Genomic DNA, 21,933 nt, shown 5'->3' on the forward strand with positions numbered 1-21,933 from the left:
ATTCTCACTTCTACAGATGGTGAAGTAGAAATTTTGGGAAGTTCAGATGAAAGTTTTTCTGATATATTCTGGTACTGTTAAATGAATCATAAGGTATTCATATGCAGGTTGATCTGAGAGCAAAATAAAAAAATAATATTGCTTACTTAGAATTTTACTGCTGAGTAGAAATACACAGACTTATTTGTACAAACTGTGTGTATGATTAAAAATATGAAAAGAGAGTAATGATCAGGGTGTGGCATTTTCAATGTGTCATATCATACAAAAATTTTAAAAATCAAACCAGGAAGAAGGGTAAATTTGGTGTAGCAGAAATCTTCTACTTTTAGGACAAGTTCATTTTTCTTAACAGACTACTTCTTCACACAAACTTTGCCTCACAAACTTTCCTTCACAAAAACATGTAGATACGTTTTCTTAATGTGAAATTATAAAACTTTATTGTTTTGCCATTTACAGTTATTTGTGTGCTGATAATAATAGTAACCTGGTACAATGAGTTTAACTATCAGGCATACAGATTTCAAATCTACCATTCATGAAATTACTGTTTCAGTGTTTGTCTGCTTCAGTGGCTTGCATAAAGATTTTGGTAAGAGGCAAGTATTTCAAATGAAGGTTCAGAGGTCCAGGTGACCTATTGGGAATCTGACGACATTAGAACAATGGTTGTCTTCAAGAAATGTCCTGAAAGATCACCCCTTCAACACATGTTCAGTATTACAGTGCAAGTAATCTTTGTGGCTGAACAGTGAAACCTTTATTCAAATTATTTCCAAGTAGTCTTCTTGTCTGTAACTGATTTCCAGAAGCAGATGTCATTGCACACATACTGAGACTTCCTTAAAGGGCCTTTGCACTCCTTGAAAGATAGCAATGGTTTTGTGAATTAAGTGGTCATATTTAAATCTAGAAAGGCAAAATGTAAAGTTCTGGAGACAAAATATTCAGGTCATACACAACCCAATTTACTTCAAGCAATTGAAAATCAAAAAATAATTTAATTCAGTTCTCAAAGGAAACACAAGTGTCTGGGATATCTGATTAACTCATTTCCTCATCTGACACCTACCTCTTTACAGCTTCAACCTTCCCAAATCAAAGAAAGGTACTTGACATGTGCTAAGGCTCAGGATTGAAAAGGAAAGAACCTGAACTTCTGAAGAAGGTTCACATATTCATATTCTCATACTATTCATAGGAGTTTCAGCTAGCTCAATCTCCAAAGAAGAGAAGCCACCCCTTCCACTCATTTTATCATCATTTCTTCAATCAGATCAGGTCAGATCAGCCTTTCTTTAGTCAAATCAGTTCTCTACTAGCTGTATTATATGTTGGATTTTAAGACTTCTGTATTTAATGTACATGTACTGTAGTTCCCACACAGGTAGCCTGATTAGCAGGTGAACAGATGCATCATCTAGTTAGTTCAGATTTCTAGAGAATTTAAATGTTTTTATATCCTCCTCCCCAGGTTTAATGTGGATCATGGCATAATAAAAAAGTATGCAGAGGAATGTTGAAGTTGAGGTGAATATCTGTTTCCTTCTGCCTTATTGCTGCATTCAATGAGACAATGACTGAACACTTGGAAAAGGAAATAACAGATTTGGGAAAAAAAAAGGCATTTTGGAAACAGAAATTAAGCTGCAGAAATGAAACTTTGCTGTTTCTCTTAGAAAGAATAGGAGAGGAGCAGTGGGGGAGAGCAGTGACAGAGGAGAAACTGCAGATTTCTAGATTACTCAAAATAAACTTGTTTGAGTGTTATGTTCTGAACACTGCAAGACAGCAAGATAATTTTGCAGTCTTAACCCATGATGTCAGTCTGAGTTTTCAAGAGTCAGACATGTGTGATTGCTTTACTTTGTCAGCCCCTTTGAATTGTGTTCACGTGTATTAAAAAAATTATACAGGCACTCACATATAAACTATACTAATTATGTATTAATCAGAATAATTCTGAATGGAAATTATATCTTCTTTTTAGAGGGGGAAGTGCAGAATACATTTTTGAGGAGAAAAGTTGAATTCCTGAGTGTAAACTAACTAGCATTGTAGCAAGCCTGAGACTGTGTTTTGAAGCCTGTACCTTTACAATTTACAAAAAACTCACCAACTCTGCAACATGTCTAGATACCTTTTCTTAATCAGAGCACCTTGGAAGCTGAAAAGCATGAAGTAATATTTCTGTTAAGTAGCCCGGTGCTGGTTTTTTTGTTTATTTTTTTTCTGTAAAGGCAATTTACTGCAATTCAAAATCCATAAAAAACTGGGAGCAACTTCTTCCCTCCTATGTAAACTGACATCTGAATGCTTAAACTGGAAAAGCACAAAACCTAGCTAAATGAAAAAAGCCTGCAAGCCTTTTAGGAAAAAATCCATCCGCTCCACCATGCATTGATTTATATTAAATATAGCTATAGTGTATGCTGACAAATAGAAAATGGAAAAGTGACTCAGTAGAAGCAAGAGCAACCCAGAACATGTGAAAGTCAAACACCTTTTTTATGTGCCCAAATTTTGGGTACCTTTTTCTGCAGAAATACAGAAATATAAAAACAATATTTCATAAAAAGGCAAAAATTAAGAAAGTTCACTAGATCAACTTTTTAATTGAATGCCTTGATGGGTTAAATGGTATGTGTTGGGGTAAAATTTTAATTGTCTTAATAAAGAACAAAAGCATATGAGACTCAGTTTCCTCATTTATGCTTGAATTTCAAAAGGCAGGGAAGAATGTACTTTGAGTTTTGAGATAGATACTGGCTGGACCAAGTCTTTATCATTGGTGAAAGATTCCTCCATGCCAGCTGTAATAGCAAAAGATCATTTTCCTTGTGAATACACATAATGATTGCATTTTTCCTGAGCATGTAATTAACTCATTCTAGTGTTACCTTCATTTCTGCAGTAAACTGCATTTAGGCTGGAGCAGGAAAACACTTGACAGGACATTTTGATCAGTACTGATCTGTCTGAGATGGTGTGAGGGGAGATAGTGTGGGACATGTGATCCAAGAGCGCTTTTTGGGCAAATGCTGAATCACCTGCAAGGAATGATAAATACTTAGATACGTGGATTTAGAGAAAGCCCAACTGTGGCATTCACATTCTCTGAATATGATTTCTTCACCCAGGGCTTTTCTCTTGAGAAGCTGAAAGACAGTGAGAAGTCTCAGAGAAAAGAAAAGCAATTCTTATCTCATTTGCTTCTCTTGTGTTGTGCTCATGTAGAATGTGTTTAGAAATTGTTTACCCAAGCTGATTGCTTATTTAGACTCCAGTGTGAGTTGTTTTAACTCATTGGCCAATTAGGGCCAAGCTGTGTCAGAATCTAGAAAGAGTCACCAGTTTTCATTATTATCTTTTCAGCATTCAGTAAGTATCTTTTCTGTATTCTTTAGTAGAGTATAGTATTCTTTAATATAATATGGAACACTAAAGTAATAAATGAGCCTTCTGACAACATAGAGTCAGATGCATCATTCTTCCCTGCCACAGGGCTCGCTCTGCATTCACAATACCCAACAGAGGAGATGAAAAGTTGAGCAGGATGAGGATAATGAGGAGGATATTTTGTCAGAGGAAGAGAAAGAAATGCTTTAAATTCTTTTGTTGTCCTTCCCTACATGTTCTTTTTTAGTGTTTTGCTATTTACAGCTGTTGTGGCTTAAAAGCTGTATGTATATATAAGTGTGTATGTATGTATATATATATGTGTATATATATATATATATATATATATATATATATATATATATATATATATATATATAAAAACACAAACGAAACCAATCTCTATATAAATAAATTTATGTTTATTTCAACAGAATGCTGAAATTTCCGTATTTGAAGTCAACATTCGTTTCGTCGGTGGACTACTTTCAGCTTACTATCTTTCAGGAGAAGAAGTAAGATGGTTTATCTGACATATCATCATCTAGATAAGTCATTAAATTTAATTTTAATAATTTTATTTATCTAAATTAAAGAAATTTAAATAATAATTTTATTTATCCAAATTAAAGTATAATTTTATTTATCCAAATTAAAGTATAATTTTATTTATCCAAAATAAAGGTTTTATCCATTGTTTAAAACTTTGCAAATGGCTTGTTTGGAGACCAGTCCAGTGGGTCTTCTTGCTTCTCTTGCTGCTGCTTTCCTTAAGATCTAAAGCTATTGCTTCATTTAAGTGTTAAGTGATATTTCGTTTTTTTTTCCTGAGTGGGAATCACTCCCAGTACATCTTCTGGGCTTCATGCTTGAGTGTGTAATTTTGGAGTTCCTACTATATGGTAGTGGTAGGTTTGGTGCATCAGCTTCCTGCTTCCCAAATGGATTTCAAGTGTACCCTTGAACTCTTTTAAACTCTTACTTTCTGTTTGCCTGCCTGAACCTGAGGCTTCAACTCACATGGAGAAGACAGGCTAAGAAAGAAAAGGCATGTAAACCTATACATGTGAATGTTTTTAAAGCATCAATAACCCATTAATCTCTGTTACTTGTCATGGTTTCTGGAGACAATGAAGATGCAGTTTCATCTTAGAGCTTTGTCTAAATGCAATTACTTGTGTAATATTTTTGGAGAAGGCCAAAAGAGTCACAGGTACCATTTTAAATGACACGTATTGTGATATTTTCAAGTTTTAGCTTGGCAGTTGAAAAGTCTTTAATCTTACGAGTTTAAATTCTTGTTTCTGTCTCTGGATTATAATAGTATTTTGTTGCTGGATTACACAAGTTAGTACTCTTTAACCATAAATTGAATTTATCATTCCTTAAATCCAAAGCGATTGCTGGCGGAAACTCCACAAATTCAAGGAAGTTATTTTTTTTCATAACTAAATTTCCCAAATACTAGTTGAACCTGTCACTTTAAATTACTTAAATTCTATGGCTGTGCGTGATTATTTTTTGTTAAAATTTATCATTATGTTAAAGCTCTTTTAGCAGGTACTGCTGGGTCATGTCCCTGACAAAGCAGTTATAAGTGGACAATGCTCCTCTGACACTTTTATGTCTTAACTAGATTTACCTGCTTATTTCACATGGACCTGTGCTGAGTGTAGATGGTATGGAAAAGACATTCATGTCTTAAAATGCACAGGTTTTATTATTTGAATTGTCTTGTAATTTTGCAGGAGAAAAAATGCAGTAAGACACTTAACAGTAATGAAAAAAATCGAGAGGTGCTTGGGAGCTGGTGTCTGGATCTTTGCTAGGTATTGTTTTACTTATGTTTCTTCTCTTTTCACTGGACATCTACTTGGGAAACAGGTGTGGGCTTTTCTAGCATAACCTATTGGAACTTTAGTTAACCAGTCCTGACAGAAGCAGAGGATATTTCTTGGCAGACAATCTGGTAGATGAATGCTTATGGGCCTTTACATCAAGTGGCAGTTTGTCTGCCAGGAAATGCCTCAATCCTTTGTCATCAGTGCTGGTGATTTCATACGTATGCTGATGGTTTGTGCGCCATGTATGTTAATGTGCAGTCTCACTTTCAATCAGCGTGTATAGTTTCTCCTGAATAGCACCTAGTCGTTGCTTCTCAACCATTCCTTCATCTTCAGAGAGGCACTTTTACCACCACCTCTCCAGCTGGATTGAAAGCAGCACTCGTGTTCCAGTAAAACTCTTGCACAAATGAAACGAGGAGATAGCTGAAGCACAAGAAAGTGTTTCACACAATGGATAATTAAATGGAACTCTGTGCAGTAGGAGATCAGTGATAAAGGAGGCTATTGCCCATTCTAGGATTGATGGACTCAGAAATGAAAGTAAAATGGCCTCTTACATATAGCGAAGAGGTGTATTATTAAGGAGGATGCCAAGCTCTTGCAGGCCTGGAAGGGCATCATCCATGCTTGCCTCTGGTTCTCACACTCTCTGCTGGTCATCTGCTGTCCAAGATAGAATGATGTCCCTTAACAGTTGTTCTGGTGGCTTAGAGAGTGCAATTCAGCATGCTCTGCCTTCATCAGATTTGGGGAAACTTCATGGTTTGTCTCCTAAATCCCAAGATGCTCTGCCAATGGAAAGAATGGGATGCAGCAGGGTAAGGTTCTCCTGTATTATGTGGGTCTCTTCTTCCCTGCTGCTGCTGAAAGGTGTGGAAAGGCCTGAGGGCCCCAGAGGCTGGCTGCCACCATGGAAAATATAACTTTAATAATCTGTTAGTCCATTACATTAGTGGGTGTTCCTAAAGAGGTAACACAATCTGTATGCACACTGATTGAAGGATTAAACTTCCTCAGTTAAAAGCTCAATTAATTCTTTATCAGATTAACTACTAAAAAAATCTTATATTTGCTGTGCTCACTTACCAGTATTCTAATTAAAGAAAGCTATGTTTGAGTAGAAGGAGTGATGGAAATAATTATTGTTTGTGCTTCTGAATTACATTTCCATGGGTAATGATCCAAAGCTGCAACACATTGTATGTTCCATAATCATTTGTAAGTCTAACTAATCACAATTAAAGAATATGCTATCATACTGAGTAGTTCCTAAAGCATCCTGCTCACATAATACTTCATTTAGATAAAGTCACCAATGTGAATCATTCTAAAAATGAACAAATTGAATACTTTACCCCTTGATAACTATATGTGCTGCTCACTTGCAAATAGAGCCATGACATGCTTTTTGTTAAACTTCCTACAATTTCTACCTTACTAGAATTAATAGGGAATACCTTAAAGTGTTAGAAATGTCATATGCTTTTTTTTTTCTTTTCACTGTGGTATCTGTCTAAGCCCAAGTTAAAAAGAGTTTCAGTCAAATATCAACTTCATTTGTAAAACCAGCTACAAGTATCAGAAAACTTGATTTTAAGATGAATAACTGTTTAAATGCTGGTCTCTTTTTTTTTTTTTTTTTTTTTGTTCAGGTGTTTTTGGTTTCTTTTGGGTTTTTGAGTCCCTAATAATAATACTGCATGTGAATGCTTTTCTTGGTATTTTTTCCATAAGGCACTGGCTGTAAAGGATTATTAAAAATAAGCCTGGCTCCTTAAAAGCACTGCTAGTATTGAAAATTTTTTTATTTATATGAAAGTATCTTTAGGAAACTGTAATATGATAGATTTATCCCACAGGACTGGGACAGATTTTTTTTTCAAACTTTCTTGATCATTTTGTTCAAATTAAACCTTGCTTGAGTACAAGACATGTTTTAGAATCTGGGAAGAGTCCTCGTTTAAGTTGTTTTATTTTTTTTTTTTAATGAAAAATAAAATGTAAGGGAGAAATTTTTTTTACAACTGCCTTGCTGTACCTGCTAATTTGATGTTAAATTCTGATATACTAAGGGTCAGGAGAATTGCATGCAGCAAGGTCCTCTGTTCTGCAGACCCAGGTATTTACACTTCCAAATGTAGTCATGTAAGGAGACAATTAATTAACTTTTGGAGGAGGACAACACTGAACCCTCTAACAGCAACTAAGATCTTTCTTGGAATTCATGGAGATGACAAACATTCCTTCTGAGCCCTGATGTTCTCACTGCTGGGAATAGCTCTGATGCTGGTGCTGAAAGTCATGGTAAATGTATGGCGCTGCTCTTACTCCAGTAGGGCTGGTATGTTCTCTAGGTCTGCTGATTTACTCATAACTGGCTCTAAAAGGCACTGCTAAAACTAAGTAATAAGGGGATTGTTTTACTCGAAGGTTGGTTCCACACTCAGGGAATACACTGCATAGGCAGAAATAGAAGGAGCTTTTAGTTTGGTGTTTGTGTGAGCAGCAAAAAAGTTAATCCAAAACACTCTGAAGTGAATAAAGAGGCCATGAGTTTCAGATTTAGCTGGTAATTTCCCAGATTCCTTTGAAGCTTTTCTGTTTTCTGAATGGGATAAGTAGTTTTTTTTTCCCCCAGAGTTAAAATATTTTGGATGCAGCAGCTGTTCTTCCTGTATAATATGCTCATATTGCCTTTCTTCTCCATGGCATGAAGCAAAAATGTAACAGATTTGTACTTTTTTTACTGTGGCAGGATAACCTGTTTGAAGGAACACTCATTTATTCTGATCAGGGTGAAGAAGTAACAAAAACAAACCAAAACAAACAAATTAACTCCAAAAACTCCCAAACCAACAAAAAAAAAACTCCAAAGGAAAAAATCCAAGCTGTTCTTCATGATCATAGGTGTTGGACTTAGAGTTTCATCTGTTACTCTTTGCCAGCTGTTAATTAGAGGTTAAAAAATGGGAAAAAAGTTATGACATACTTAATTAGTTTATATCTGTATTTATGATTGGAGTTACAGTGCCACTGTTCTACCTCACTTTATGTTCTTGGCTTCCTGTCTGCCTTCAGACAGACCTAATCATTGCTCACTGTAAACCACCATCCCTCAGGATTGTCAAGCTATCTTACTAATGAGGAGAAGGAATGAAATAATGATGCAGATGCTATTGATCTCCAACTGCCTTTGCCAGGCTGACCACAGAAGATTGCTTACTTCATATAGTGCTGAGACGTTCTGCAGAATTTAGCTGTAGCTATTCTTTCTGTCTCTGCCTCTCTTGTAGAGGTGTCTCTTCAGAGAGAATATTTAAATTCCATGAATACAAAAAAAAAAAAATTCCATCATTTAGCAATCATGAATGGTAGGAGAATTAAGCTTTTGTCACCTATACAAAGGTACTGGCCTTTTCTGCAAATTGTGATTAAGTCCCAGTGTGTGTGCCTTGGGATCTGAGCTCACCAAGCAAGCGGGAGCACTGACCACATGTTTTATCTCCTGCTTACTCTCACTTAACTTGACACTAGTTAACAAGAGGACTTTTCCTTTTATGCCTTGGAAGCTTGATTTCTAATGCTGTTTGAAACTCCAGGCATACTGTATCAGCTTGATCACTTCTCTGTGAATGCCACTTAAATCACCTTCACAGACTGGCAGTAGAATTCCCTGTGTGGTACAGACTAGAAGACTTCAATTGCCTGTAGCTTTCTACAGCCCTGTTTTCAGATTTGGGTCCTGTTTCCCACCTACCCTCCATCTGCTGCCACTTTTAAGCAATACATCCGTGTTTCAGTGGTGTCATGTTTTAATTCCTGTAGAGCGCTGAAATGATCTTTATGCTCTCTTTCATTTTTATAGATTTATTATTTTTTTAACTTGGTATTTCATTGAATTCTGGAGCCATATAACTTGGAAGCGACCTCAAGAACTCTTCTGTCCAGCCTCAATATTGCAACAGTCCATTAGGCTCATTCTTTGAAGAACCTTCTTGCATGGGAACATGCCTAGGCTCTTCAAGACCAAGCACTGGGGCAAGTTTATCTTTTTAGCAAGGCTTTGGTTCATGCACTATGCTCTTTTAAACAGCCATCTCCTATTGTTTCTCCTGGCTCTCTAGCAGGCTTCATATTTCTCTCTTTTGTTTTTTCTTTTTTTTTAACTTTAAACACTTGTTCTTCAAAAATTGCATTTAGCCTGGCTTAAGAGTTTTCATTTAACTTGTCAGTTTTTGTATTCCTTACTTGGACTCAATATAGTTTTACTTTTAATTGCCTTCTTTACAGTCAAACCAAAAGAAGGTAAAAGTCATCTGAACCTTTTGATTTGAGAATTTTTGAGCTCTGAACCTCACCTTTTGTTCTCCAAATCATCTCCAAGCAATTTAACCTTGTGGCTGTTTCTTTCCAAGTTCATTTCAGCTGGTCATCTTGATTCTCTTTCTAAACCTAAACATTATCAAAGTGAACCTTTTTTTCAAAGAATGTGTTGAATTGGGGCATGTGGCCCCTGTTGACAGTAATATGTCAAACTAAGTTAAGAGCTACTTTTTCTCCTATAGACTCTGAATTTCTGCAGAAAGCTGTCATTACACTGTATAAAATCAAGGTTTATATCAGCTCTGATGTAGCACTTAACAACCTACTCGGGGACAGAGAAGGATTTAAAATCTCTGTTTGCCACAATCATAGTCTGTAATCTCCATTACTATTTCAGCCTCTTTTCCGCCTTTAATAAATCTAATGCTGTTCACTCTCTGTGCTAGCTGCATCAAAATGTACTGCAGAATCCCTATGGATTCATATTCTGGAGATAACCTTGACTCCTAAGATTTTCTTTTACGTAGACTGCTCTGCCATTGCAAGCAGACTGTCCTTCAGTCTTCTATTTCTGTCTCTTAAGTTCCTTCAGTGCAAATACTCTGTCACTGTTGATGAAACCCATCTCTCTCAAATAGGTTCCCTTTATTCCAGAAGTTTTGTCATTCCTAAGACTTCTGTCCCCTCTCTCCCAGTGCTACTTGCTCAGCTGCTCTGTTCAACTGTGCTGCTCAAGCTGACCCCACACTTAATTCTGAAGAAAATTGGAAGAATGGTAACAGAGTTGTGGATTTCCAGTCGTGCACTTAATTAAGAAGCTGCTTCTAGGTTTTCCTTCTCTTCCCACTCTGCTGTGGGGTTACTGATACCACCCACGTGTACAGGGGCAGGGAACTACTTCTGGGGTCGAAGTACCTGCAGCCTGATGGAGACTCTGCCCCTGTATGCAATCAGGCACCACCACCAGGCACACCATCAGCTGCCATCACCAACAGGTTTTGTGCCTCAGAATGAGGGCCCTCAGGCTACTCTGCTAATGTAAAGTGGGAATAGTGGCAATTTGCCTTAATTCACTGAATTGCTGTCTGCTGGAGTCCAGCAGTGGGTATGTTTTGCTTTTGTTTGTCATCATTTTGTTTGTCTATCAGTGTGAATACCCACAGCAGGGGACTGAGAAGCTGTGGTGACAGCCTGCTGCAGTTGCTATAACTAAGCCTGCTATGAAACCAGGAATCAGAGCCCTGATTTTGGTCTGTGAAACATCAGTTTAGAACTCCATCCTGTGCATAACTTATGTTCTTCACTTTTAGAGGTTTCCCATTTGCCAAGCAGAAAAGGGTTTGTTTGGGGAGTTTTCTCCAAACAACAAAAAAATTTGCTTTGTTCCATGGTAAACCTATTTGACATGTTTTTGCATTCATATGTTGACTTTGGAAATAAGAAAAAAGTTCACTGCTCATTACATTAATTTTAACTAAAATCCCCGCTCACCTCCACACTACTGTAGGCTGATGGTAAATTGCTAGAAAGGAGAATGGATTATAATGAGACCTAAGAAATACTGGATTGTGATTGTAACAGCTGGTGTATTTGACACAAGCTCATGAGCTATGTTATTAAGTAGAATTCAAGCAGCTGAGAGGGAGCTGTTTGTTTCTTATGAGGATCTGGCTTTCAACTAGCTCCTGCAGTTTCACTTCATTTTGGTTCTACAGAACAGTTGGAAAGAGAAGGTCTGTCAGAAATAGTAGTGTGAGTGCTTTCCCTTTGAGCAGCAGCTCTAGATAGACCCTAAAGAAGAATTCTTTGCATGTGGGTTGATAAACTGTACAGAAGAAATTATATGCTATTGACAGTCTGTCCAGAATCACCAGGCACCTGCAAAGAAGTTGTTTCCAAGATATTTCTCTCTTTTATTTATCTCAGTTTCCAGTTCTGTCACTTAGCAGCACAAAATGCAGTTGCAATAATAAAGAAGAGTAAAAGGAGGGTAAAACCATGCTGCCTGAAGAGGTGGTGCAGTTGCTGTGCAGATTTAATAGAAAATGTAGAACATATGGTTAGATAGAGGGTTTGGTGCAGCCATTTGCAAGCAGAATTTAGATTGTTGCAAATATACTATTCATATCTAAATAACAATACTTATGTATAATACTACAGCAAAGAATTGTAATTCTTTCTGCAAATGAAAGCAACAAAAAAAATCTCAGTGCTGACAGTGGGAATAGATCAGCATGAATTTATACTGCTTAAATTCTGGGCTATGTGAAATGTTTAGGAAATATATTCTCTGTGGATGTAGCATAAACGTTCAATTAGGTGATAATAATAGATGTTATTGAATCATTGTACTGATTTTTTACCAAAAAAAAAGTAAATATGAAAATATTATTTTACTCTGGGTGTGGAGTAACTCTTCATTTCTTCATCTAAATATTTCACAATGTATAACTAGTGTATGGGAGATTCCACTTCATGCTTTGTCTCCATAAACTGAGTCTGAGGTTATTTTTCATTAAGTTGGGAGTTAAGTAGGTGAAAACATCCTTCTCTTATTACCTTAAAGCATACACCATCCAGTAGAAGATTACCACATTTTTGATTTTGTTGGCAGCTATGAAGACATTCCATCAGATTCCCAAAGCTGACTTTAGCAAAGAATCTTTCTATCTTCATATCTCTTTTCAAAAATTTAAATTACTTCTAGTAAAAAATATGTAGGCATATTCTTAATATTATAAATACAATTTGAGTGAACAGAAATGTATGATGCAATTTGGGAAGCTTCCTATGCAATTAGCTCTTTAAAGGATCAGATTAGAAATTCATTACAAAACACCACTTTGTACCACCCAGCAGTTCTGCTGCTTCAAGCTATCTGAAGATCACTGAGAAGATTGAATGCCTGAAATCAAAAACAGACAGACAACATTGCTGCCCTTGCATGCTCTTCATATCTCCAGCAATAGTTAGAGATAATGGCACCCTTGCTGCAGGAGAAACAGATAACTCTTTTAAAAGTCTCCTTTGCACTTGCAACACATCTTGCTCAGCAGATCAAACATGAGACAGATACAAACAAGGTCCATTTGCTTTAAGTTAGCACCAACTCTTGGGATCAATTTATGGTAAGGGCCAATTGTCCTGTGGATTATTTTTTTTTGGCAGAATCAATTGTTTGTTATTTTCAGGCAACAGAAATCTGAAAGATTTGTAAGACGAGTAGGGAGCTTTCTCTCCCACCTTTCAAAAACTGCAGGAAGCCACAGTCTTTATTTGCCATTTGTAAAAATGCAACAGTTGAATAATGTTGGTAAATGTTGTGGTTGATAAATGAGTCCAGTTGCTGTATCATCTGTACCAAAAACTTGCCTCTGCCATACTCAGACTGTGTTTGCACCCTATGTACAAATGATTGAGAAGGAATTTGGAAAAGATGTGCACATAAAAAATCCTGTGCTGCTTCCAGCATGATAGATGCCAATTGGGTTTTGTAGTTTTGGCAGGTGATTGCCCCTAAACAGAGCTGTCATGAAATATTTGAAAAGCAAATCTTTGTTTTCCTCCAATCAGTAAATGTAAGGGTTCATTTTGCCCAGGGCTAAGTGCACAGAATTGGGCAAACTGTAAACTTTTCTTAAGCCAGAAACTGAGAAGAGTATGAAGATTTGAAAGCTGAAAGGGAGGAGTGGTATGTAGTGCCAGTGTCTCATACAAATCTTGCTTGGTTTCCTCAAGGAAAAAAAAAATATTTAGGATGTAGTTAAACAGCAGATTCAGTTTCTTAGCTCACTGTTTACATTGCAAGTCTTTTGTCAACTCGTATACAAGCTTCTGTATTCCCACAGGTGTTAGCTGGTCAGCCATCTGACTGTGTAATTTCCTAGTAAAGCAAAAGACACAAGAGAGGTCAGGAGGTGGTAAAATATTCTAAAGAATTTGGATTTTAATGTGTTTAGCTCTGATGTTCTTTACTCAACATCTTTAATTGCTGAGATTAACCCACCCAACCCTGATGAACTCCTTCAAATAGTAGCTAATTAGAACAGTACAGTATGAGGGGACTCTTGACATTCAGCTCCAGGAAGGCTCAAGAGCTTGTTTTAACATCCAAGTCTTATGTAAACTGACATAACTCTAAAGCAAACAAGGAAGATGACTCCAGCAGCAGTGTTACTGGAGTAGAGTCAACCTTCAATTAACGAAGAGCTGTCTTCTTTCTGGCATAAAGGGCCAGTTCTGTTGTTTCTGGTGTTTCAAATGCATTGAACTACCAAAAATACTCTAACTAGTTCATCTGAAGAACTAGATGTGTCCTGTTTGTTTCTTTTCTTCAGTCTTAAGGCAATCATCTGCTTTTGCAGGCTAAGCAAAATAACCATACAAGTTGTTTTTGGAAGCTGGTTCAGTCCTATTACTGCTTTAAAGTTTTGTTGTCCCTTTGGGGCCAAGTTGTCCTTAATTTTTGCAAGCATGACTAGATGATTTTACAGTCCAATAGATCCTAAGGATCATCATGTGAAAAGGGTATGCTATGAATTTCACTCCCTTCCATTGTCCTTTAAAAACTCTTTTTTTGTTGTTTTCTTCAAACTAACAGCTGCAGAACAAAGTCAGCAGCTTAGAATGCCATTTTTCTTAAGGGATGCTATTTTTCCCAGCTTGCTCTTAAAAACACTATTCATAGTATACAGACAATTTCAATCTTTTTCCTTTTATCATGCAAAACTACTGAATAACTGAAACCTTCTCATCAGCATTTGCTGCTTGCAGGGTATCTCTTACAAACATGGTTCAGTCTGTGTTCAGCCTTTTCTTTCCAGAGCTGCTTTTATTTCCATTTATATTCTAGAGAGAAGAATAAATAATCTTCTTGATTCCAGGCAAGATTTACAACTGCTGTAATGCTTTGGGCCATCATTGCCACACTGCTGCAGGGAACTACAGTGATGGTTCTCAGCACGCCTGAGCAGAATTAGTTCAATGTTAAATGCCATCAGCTTTTCTAATATGCTTGAAGGGTCTGTCTTAAGTTAATGTGGTTATTAACTGACCCAAGGTCAAAAGTAAAGATTAACTGAGATAACGAGGAGGACTTACTCAGCCATATTTTTTTTATTGATAGACTGTGACAGTTGGTAATAGAATTAATGTGTGAGTGAAGCTGGTGACTAAGATGCCCTTTTTCTAAATCATACTTTGAAGACTTTTTTCCTATCTAGTTCTGCTTGAAATTGCATTTAAGGTACTCTAATGTTTTAACTTACATGCTCTTAAATATAGAAATAATTTAGTGAAGGCTGAAAGGCCTTCTCTCTAGAAGTGGCTATGTGTAGTGTTCAGTTAAAGAATAAAATAAAGCACTACAGCCTTGTAATGAATTTTGTTAAAAATTGAGAGAGTTGACATGGTTGTCATGCCTTTTTTTTTCCTCTTGCTTCAAGTGGGGTCATGGAAAGCAATGTCCACATGCTAATATGGATACTTGAAGTCTTTATTAATACTTCCAACCATTGTTTCCCTTAAATATGTTCTGCATTCAAAAATAGTGTTAATCTTTAGAGAGTACAATTTATGGCTGTTTAATTACAGGAATGGTTTTGAGGTTTAGCTCAAAAAAAGTAAAAACTTTTAACTGCAGGAAATTTACAGAAGCAATTGAATTGCTCATAAATTTGATGTGCTGGCAGCCCTGCTGTTCAGTCAGAGGACTTCTTTCTGAGTCTTTAAGAATTGGAAATTCTTATGTTTTAGTCAGTTTAGTTTTATGACTTGTCCAGTAAGAGAAGTAGTCTTACAGTAAAGAGAAAGGAATTGAATTGGTCTGCCTGATGATTTAACTTACAACATAAAAGGAGCTTCTTAAATCATAGTTCTCTCTTGAAGCCTCCTGTTTGGCTTACATGAAAAGAACAAGAGTTCACATCTCTTACATTTAATTTAAGGAAAATATACATGCACTTTATTCAGGCTCATTTTGATCCTGTCCATTATTTATCAGACAATTCAATGACTATTGTCTGTCAGAGAAATCTCAGTAATAAGAAAGAAAGCACTGAGTTGGGAAACCATCATCTTTTTGTCCTGCTGTATAGAGGAAGATTTTTATTGTTACATTACTTATATAAAAAGCCATCTAGATGGTGTGTCAGAGGTGTTGTGGGGAAAGGAACCTGCAGAGTATGCTAGGTTTTAACCTGTTCCTCCCCTTGAAAAATAACTTAAGAATGGATCAGTGCAACTGTTGGTGCTACCAAACTCACCTGTCATGGAGTCGGCTCAGCTGTTCACATGGTTGCAAATCCAAGCTGCTCTTACCCAAATGGCACATTCTCAATCCCATTGTTTTTAATGGAATTGACCAAAACAAGTTTATTTGTAATCTGAGAATCCACTGAAACCTGAGGGTTCCAACAGCTAAAACAGTTGATTTCCATCCCATATGTCTATACAAGTGAGATAGAAGTAGTCTGTAGCAGCTGGTGGTAGAGAAATTCAGTGAGAAGGTTTTGTGATCCAATGGCTTGTTCATAAGTGATCCATGCTGTAGATCTAACAGAGGGACTGTTGGCACTGTCTTTGTACTTGTGATCATTCTACTTTTTTCCAGTATCTGTGATCACAAAATCTGGAAATTCCTGTGTTGACTTCAGTCCTAGTAAAAGGATTAAAATAAGCACTTTACTGTTTAAACATGGGACAGCCATAATATACAACACTAATTTCCATTGAATACTCATTATATTTTACGTATGTTTAAAGAATACAAGAGACACTCTAAAATTGTAGTGTTTAATTTAATTTATTCTCCTTGTATCCATGAACACATCAAACTAATGGGCAGTGGAATGTGGAATTGCCTTTGCATGAAGAGGAGCATAGGGTCTCTGGCAAAGGACATTAGAGTAATGCAAATTAACCCCTTAGGCTTTTTGTGTTTAATCAAGACTGTGTAAAGCCTGGAACTCCATAATTCTGTGCCTAAAATCATGGCTTGTTTTTAAAACTTCAGTATTCAAACTTGTCAGTTCGGATTTTCATCGTACTTTGTTCTTGTGCTAATCTATTCATAGCCTGCATTACATGTAGTTCACTAGTTATTAGTTGTCCTTATTGTTGCTATTATTACAAGTTTACTGCTTGCTTCATTCTAAATCAAACCACTAATAACAAGACAAGACCCTTGATAAATACCTTGTTGCAGTGTCTACTGATGATACAGCATGTCACTTAGGCCGGTACTATGACCCTGCCCTGTCCATGTCCTAATGCCAAAATATACATATAACATTTATGTTAAACATCAAGCAGAAACTGAAACCCAAGAGGTTTCCTTTGAACATCAGGAAACACATTTTTACTGTAAGGATGACTGGGCACCCAGTGAGACTGGGGAGTCCTTGTCCTTGGAGATATTCCAAAGCTGTCGGTACCCATTCATGTTCCTGGGCATCAGGCTCTGGGTGGCCCTGCTTGAGCAGCACAGCTGGACCAGATGACCTTCAGAACTCCTTCCACGCAGGTCTCTTCCAACCTCAAGCAGCCTCCTGTGAAATCTCACTCACAGCTTCATAAAAACACAGCCCTTGGCTATCTGGAGCACTTTGCATGAAAACAACAGGGAAAAGGAAAACTTTTCTTCCTTACTGCTACTGCACTGCTGCTGCAGACCCAGCACACTTGCTGTAGAGCAATGGGAGTAACTCCAGAAAGAAGAAACCCTGAGCTGGTTGGAGACCTCCCACTCTGTGCGGTCTCATCTGATGACACCATCAGTGTACATTTAACCATTTGAGGACCAGCCTCTGAATGATACAAGTAATTGACTTAAAATACTTGTGATGGTGTCAGATCAAGACTATGTAGTGATTGAGGAAGTTTGCCCATCTTTTTGAGGTCAAACAGAGCAAAAAGACGGAGTAGTTACTTGTTCCATTTGTTCAGTGGGCTGCTCAGGTTTGCCAGTGGTCAGTTCAAGGGAGATGGCAGAATATGGGAAACCCTGAGTTTTTGGACCCTTTTATCCAAGGATCTTTTTGATTCAAACTGATGAGAGTAATTTCATTAAGCTGTTGTTCTGGTGTTGGAGTAAAATATTAAAGTGAGTAAATGAAGTAAGGAAAAAAATTAATGGAAGAACAAATAAAACATGCACCCTTGGTATCCTGTTCACATTGTTACACTTGTGTAATTGATAACCATCACTTAAAACTCTTGCCATTAGTGCCTGGAAGAAACTTGCAAGTGTCACATAACATGGGTGAAACAAACAGCTCCCCATTTGCTACAGAGTGACCATTAAAAATAAAATAGAACTCCCTTTATGTGCACAGAGTGATTTTAGCCTTTTCTGTGCCTGCCACCATGGTCTAGGATTGTCATTTAGAGTGAAGGCATCACTCTAAATCACTTAATGGTATTGGAATTAAAATATACAGTCAAATTTACAAGCCTAGGAATGAATCTTCTGAAAGCACTTCATGCTGCATTGAGGATGTAGTTATTGATTCCCCATGCACTTTATTTGGCTCCTCCACCCCACCCCCTGCTTTCACTCAGATGGTGTTGCAAATCACCCCTCAATGGTCACCTGCTTGAAAGGAAAGTTTCATATGCAAAGTGCTGTTCTTTGTTTAGTCATGATAGCTTGCAAGATATAAAATGAGGCAGCTATTTAAATTTGTTGTTACAGCACTTGAGCTGGGTACACAAGATTAAATAAAAAGAAAATTAGGAAGCAGATGCTTGTGGCTTAACAGAAGAATTGAGCTAAAAGATACTCTTCGTTACTGCTGGATATGAGTAATTTTACTAAGGCAGCTGTTTCCTTAATCAGGAAAAACACCAACCTCTTAAGATGACATCCAGATGTTTTCTGTATCACTTCACAATATAATGAGTTTCCATTTTATATGCCATATTTTTAATTTCAGTTGCATTCACTTATATACAATATACTTTCAAATGCATGTATCATCTTCCTGACCTGTAGAAGACCTCACTACTAAATGCATGACATATTCTGCACTCTTGGCATCCTTGCCTGGTGTAATTCTAAGAGTTTCTTCCAGGGCTGACAGTGCCTTTCACCAACATCCAAATATGTGAATATTGGACTTCCACAGGTTGGAGAGGGCTTATTTGTTGGAGACAGAGGGGCCTTGGGAAAGAGTTTTTTAGTGCTAGTGTCTCTACATACTTTAGTCGTACAGTTGCATGGTGTCTCTTAAGTGGTGCCTGTTGTTCAAAGCAGGATATACCATAGCTTTAACTCGTATAGGTTAAGATCCTCTTCCTCTTGTGTGGATATTGTGTAAAAACAGAGATTTAAAACTTCCACTAGCTCTTAGATGTGGGCTCAGCCTTCCATCATGGCTGCTGACACTTATAATGCCTGCTAGCTTGCCATCTGTCCTTGCTTAAAACAAATGCCTAATTTGACTGGAGACCTGCAGCTCCAGGCTTTCTATTGCTGATAGGACACAAAGATGGCACCCCAGATCTTTGACACTGATTCGCTGACACTGAGCTGTTCCATAATTTATGTTTTTGGGGTGGTGTGGTATTTCAGAGCCTTAAGACTTGAGCACAGTGTTTGGAGGTGTGAGCTTTGTTTACCTGTATCTGGGGCCTCGGGATCCGCTTGCCAGCACTCAGTTAATCCGTACGCGTGCAGTAAATCCGACCCGGTACTCTTTGTGCATGCTGCTTATCACACCTCTTGAAAAATTAAAGCTGCCCTGACTCTGGGGCGAGGCATTCTCAAAGGCTTTTGTGAGTAACAAATTCCTTTTGTTATTACAGGCAATCATTGCAGTTTGTTTACTGCATTCATCACCGCCTTTTCTTGAATTATTGCAGCAGGGATATTATTAAACGGTTGGTTCATAAGCTCTCCAGTGCTAATGGGTTGTAGCTAAGCTTCTAATTGTTCAAGTATACATAAGCTTTAAAAAAACTTAGCTTTTTGACGTTAGTAGATAAATGAACAGTTGCTTTTTCTCCTGTGGTCTAAAAGTGCTTCCTCCTAAATAGTTCTTGGAGTTTGTCTGTGTAAGGAATCCTAAATACACATGAATAGCACAAAAGAAAATAACCAAATATAACAGGAACAAAGTATTCCTTTATGATTTTTTGAATTCTGCAGTTATCTAGTAATTCCTGTCTTCATTAAGTTTTAATGTGCAAGTGAGGTATGGGAAACTTACTGTACATTACATTATTTCTTTGGTTTGTGCCTTGCACTCTTTTTTGACAGTTTGTACCATTTAATTCTGGCCTTTCTAAAATAAGATTTTTCAAACACAGTATATCTACTTAGAAATTCTTAGTTAAAAAATAACCGAAGTAATTACATACATTAGCTACTGCTGATAACTTGAGGGGGCTTGTGCTTTTTGCTGTGTGCATTTGAATGAAATCTGGAAATCTCTCACTAATCCAGTTACTTCCATTTGATTAAGTTCTTTACAATCTTTTCCACAGAGGGGATACTCTTCATGGTACTATGTGACTTCTTTGGTACATCAATCAGCTAGAAAAGAAAATTAATTTTCTTGCTGCCAGTGAAACCATAACAAAAAAAGGCAAATTGAATAAAGAAGGGATTTTTTTTTTTAATCTAATCTAATTTTTGTAATAAGCAGATTTTTTTTTTTTATGTGAACTTTCTTCTACGAGCTGGTGACCAGCATACTGGATTATTCTGGAAAGTGGAGTACAAAGCTAAAAGCTTACTCGTGTTTGCTACTTCCTGTAGTTGTGAAAAAGACACCTGCTATTCTAGCAGTTTGCAGGTGAGTGGTTGCTCACAGATACCACAAGCTGCCTGAATCTCTGCAGTAAGTAATTTGCATATTTCTACAACCACAGCTTTCAGAAGTTTTGAGAAGAGTTGTACAGATGGGCACAGGTGCTTTGGGTTTGGCATTACATTTGCAAACTGGAAAGCCCTCCCAAAACTCAGAATGGTGAAGAGTGTGGTGCTGACTGGTGTCAGTGTGTGCAATTGGGTTGATCAGCTCTGGCTGATCCTTGACCACTATAGGTGTACCCTCAGGTGGAGCCACTTGTTTTGAATGCACTGTCCCCCTCTTCTGTATTCTCCTAGGAAAACTTGAGACTGGGTGTAATTCTGTGCTGGACGTGTGTTGTCATCTTGTTGCAAATCTTCCATACCTTCTCAGTGATTTCTCTTGGGCAGCTCCTTGCAGCACTGCCTATTTCTTCACAGCCAACAAACTCCAGCTCTCTTCTCGACCAGTTAACTTACTCTTTTATAGCACTCATCCTTATTGCACACAGCTGTGGCCTATTAAAGGCAGGCCTGTTCCTAATCTTTGGTGATTGGTACAGCTGCATCTCTTTAGGGGTGAGATTGCCTTCAGCACTATCTCTATTCCCTTACATTCCATCCCCCCACAGAGGTGGGCTCGTGTTGCTGTGGCATTTCACATGCTCAAGTCCAGCAGGACCAGGGCTGGCCCAGAGCTAGGAAATTGGTCTTGAAGACAGTCTGTTTCCTGGGGAGCATGCTCAAAACACACTCTTGACACTTGTGGATGTGGGTGTACAAAATACTTCTACAGCTCTGAAAGTCCTCTTTGAAGGCCATTTGGCTTCTTCTGTTGGCACTGATGATCACACTGATGTGATTCATTATAATGCTTGTTTCCAGAAATGTTATTAATTTGTCTCCTCACCTTTTAGCACAGAATATTCATAAATTGCTTCAACTCAGCTGGAAGTGAGGACTGAATAAAATACAACTCACTGGCACCTGCTGGTGTCAAGGTGACAGTAATTGCAAAAGCACTAGTTGCTGATGAATTAACACCAGCATTTGGGTAACTTGTCCAGCTGTCATAAACACTGAAAATGTGTTATAGGAAATAAGTTTCAAATAATATGACTGTTAGGTGTGGTATCACTTGGTGTTGCAGATAGTGGCAGAATTTAGTTTAGACTGCTTCAAGCATTCTGTTATGTCAGGTGGAGTACCTCAATTTTTGTAGCATTTCTAGTCTTTCATTGTGAAAATAAAACAAATGTAAATACAGCAAAAATCCTGGATTATCTTTCAGTAAAGAAGGTATTGGAACAAGTTGTTCTGAGAGGGTTCTTTTTTGTTAGCAGATCACTTTGAACCCAAATCAACATTTGTTATGCTGAGAGGATTTCTATTCAGTGTTCTGAAGAGCAGGAAAGCGGCCTGTCCCTGCTCATTTTTCTGCTCTCGTTTTCTGCTTTTGCACTGAAATATTCATTCCTTACCCTACTGGGAAAGGCAGTCAGGTACAGGAAAGAAAGCAATAAATCTTACTTAGTGACTTGTCAGTTTTTATCTGTAAATATAAAAACA

General features: G+C 37.4%; 1 protein-coding gene across 1 annotated transcript in view; it reads left to right on the forward strand.

The window, feature by feature from the left end:
* Positions 1–21,933, forward strand: part of MAN1A1 (mannosidase alpha class 1A member 1) — a 141,362-nt gene that overhangs the window by 53,307 nt on the left and 66,122 nt on the right. The window contains exon 4 of the mRNA XM_059842212.1: positions 3,837–3,917. Coding sequence (XP_059698195.1) covers positions 3,837–3,917 — 81 coding nt within the window. The remainder of the gene's footprint in view (positions 1–3,836; positions 3,918–21,933) is intronic.

The sequence above is a fragment of the Haemorhous mexicanus genome, chromosome 3 (assembly GCF_027477595.1).
Source record: "Haemorhous mexicanus isolate bHaeMex1 chromosome 3, bHaeMex1.pri, whole genome shotgun sequence".
In the NCBI taxonomy this organism is placed as follows: domain Eukaryota; kingdom Metazoa; phylum Chordata; class Aves; order Passeriformes; family Fringillidae; genus Haemorhous; species Haemorhous mexicanus.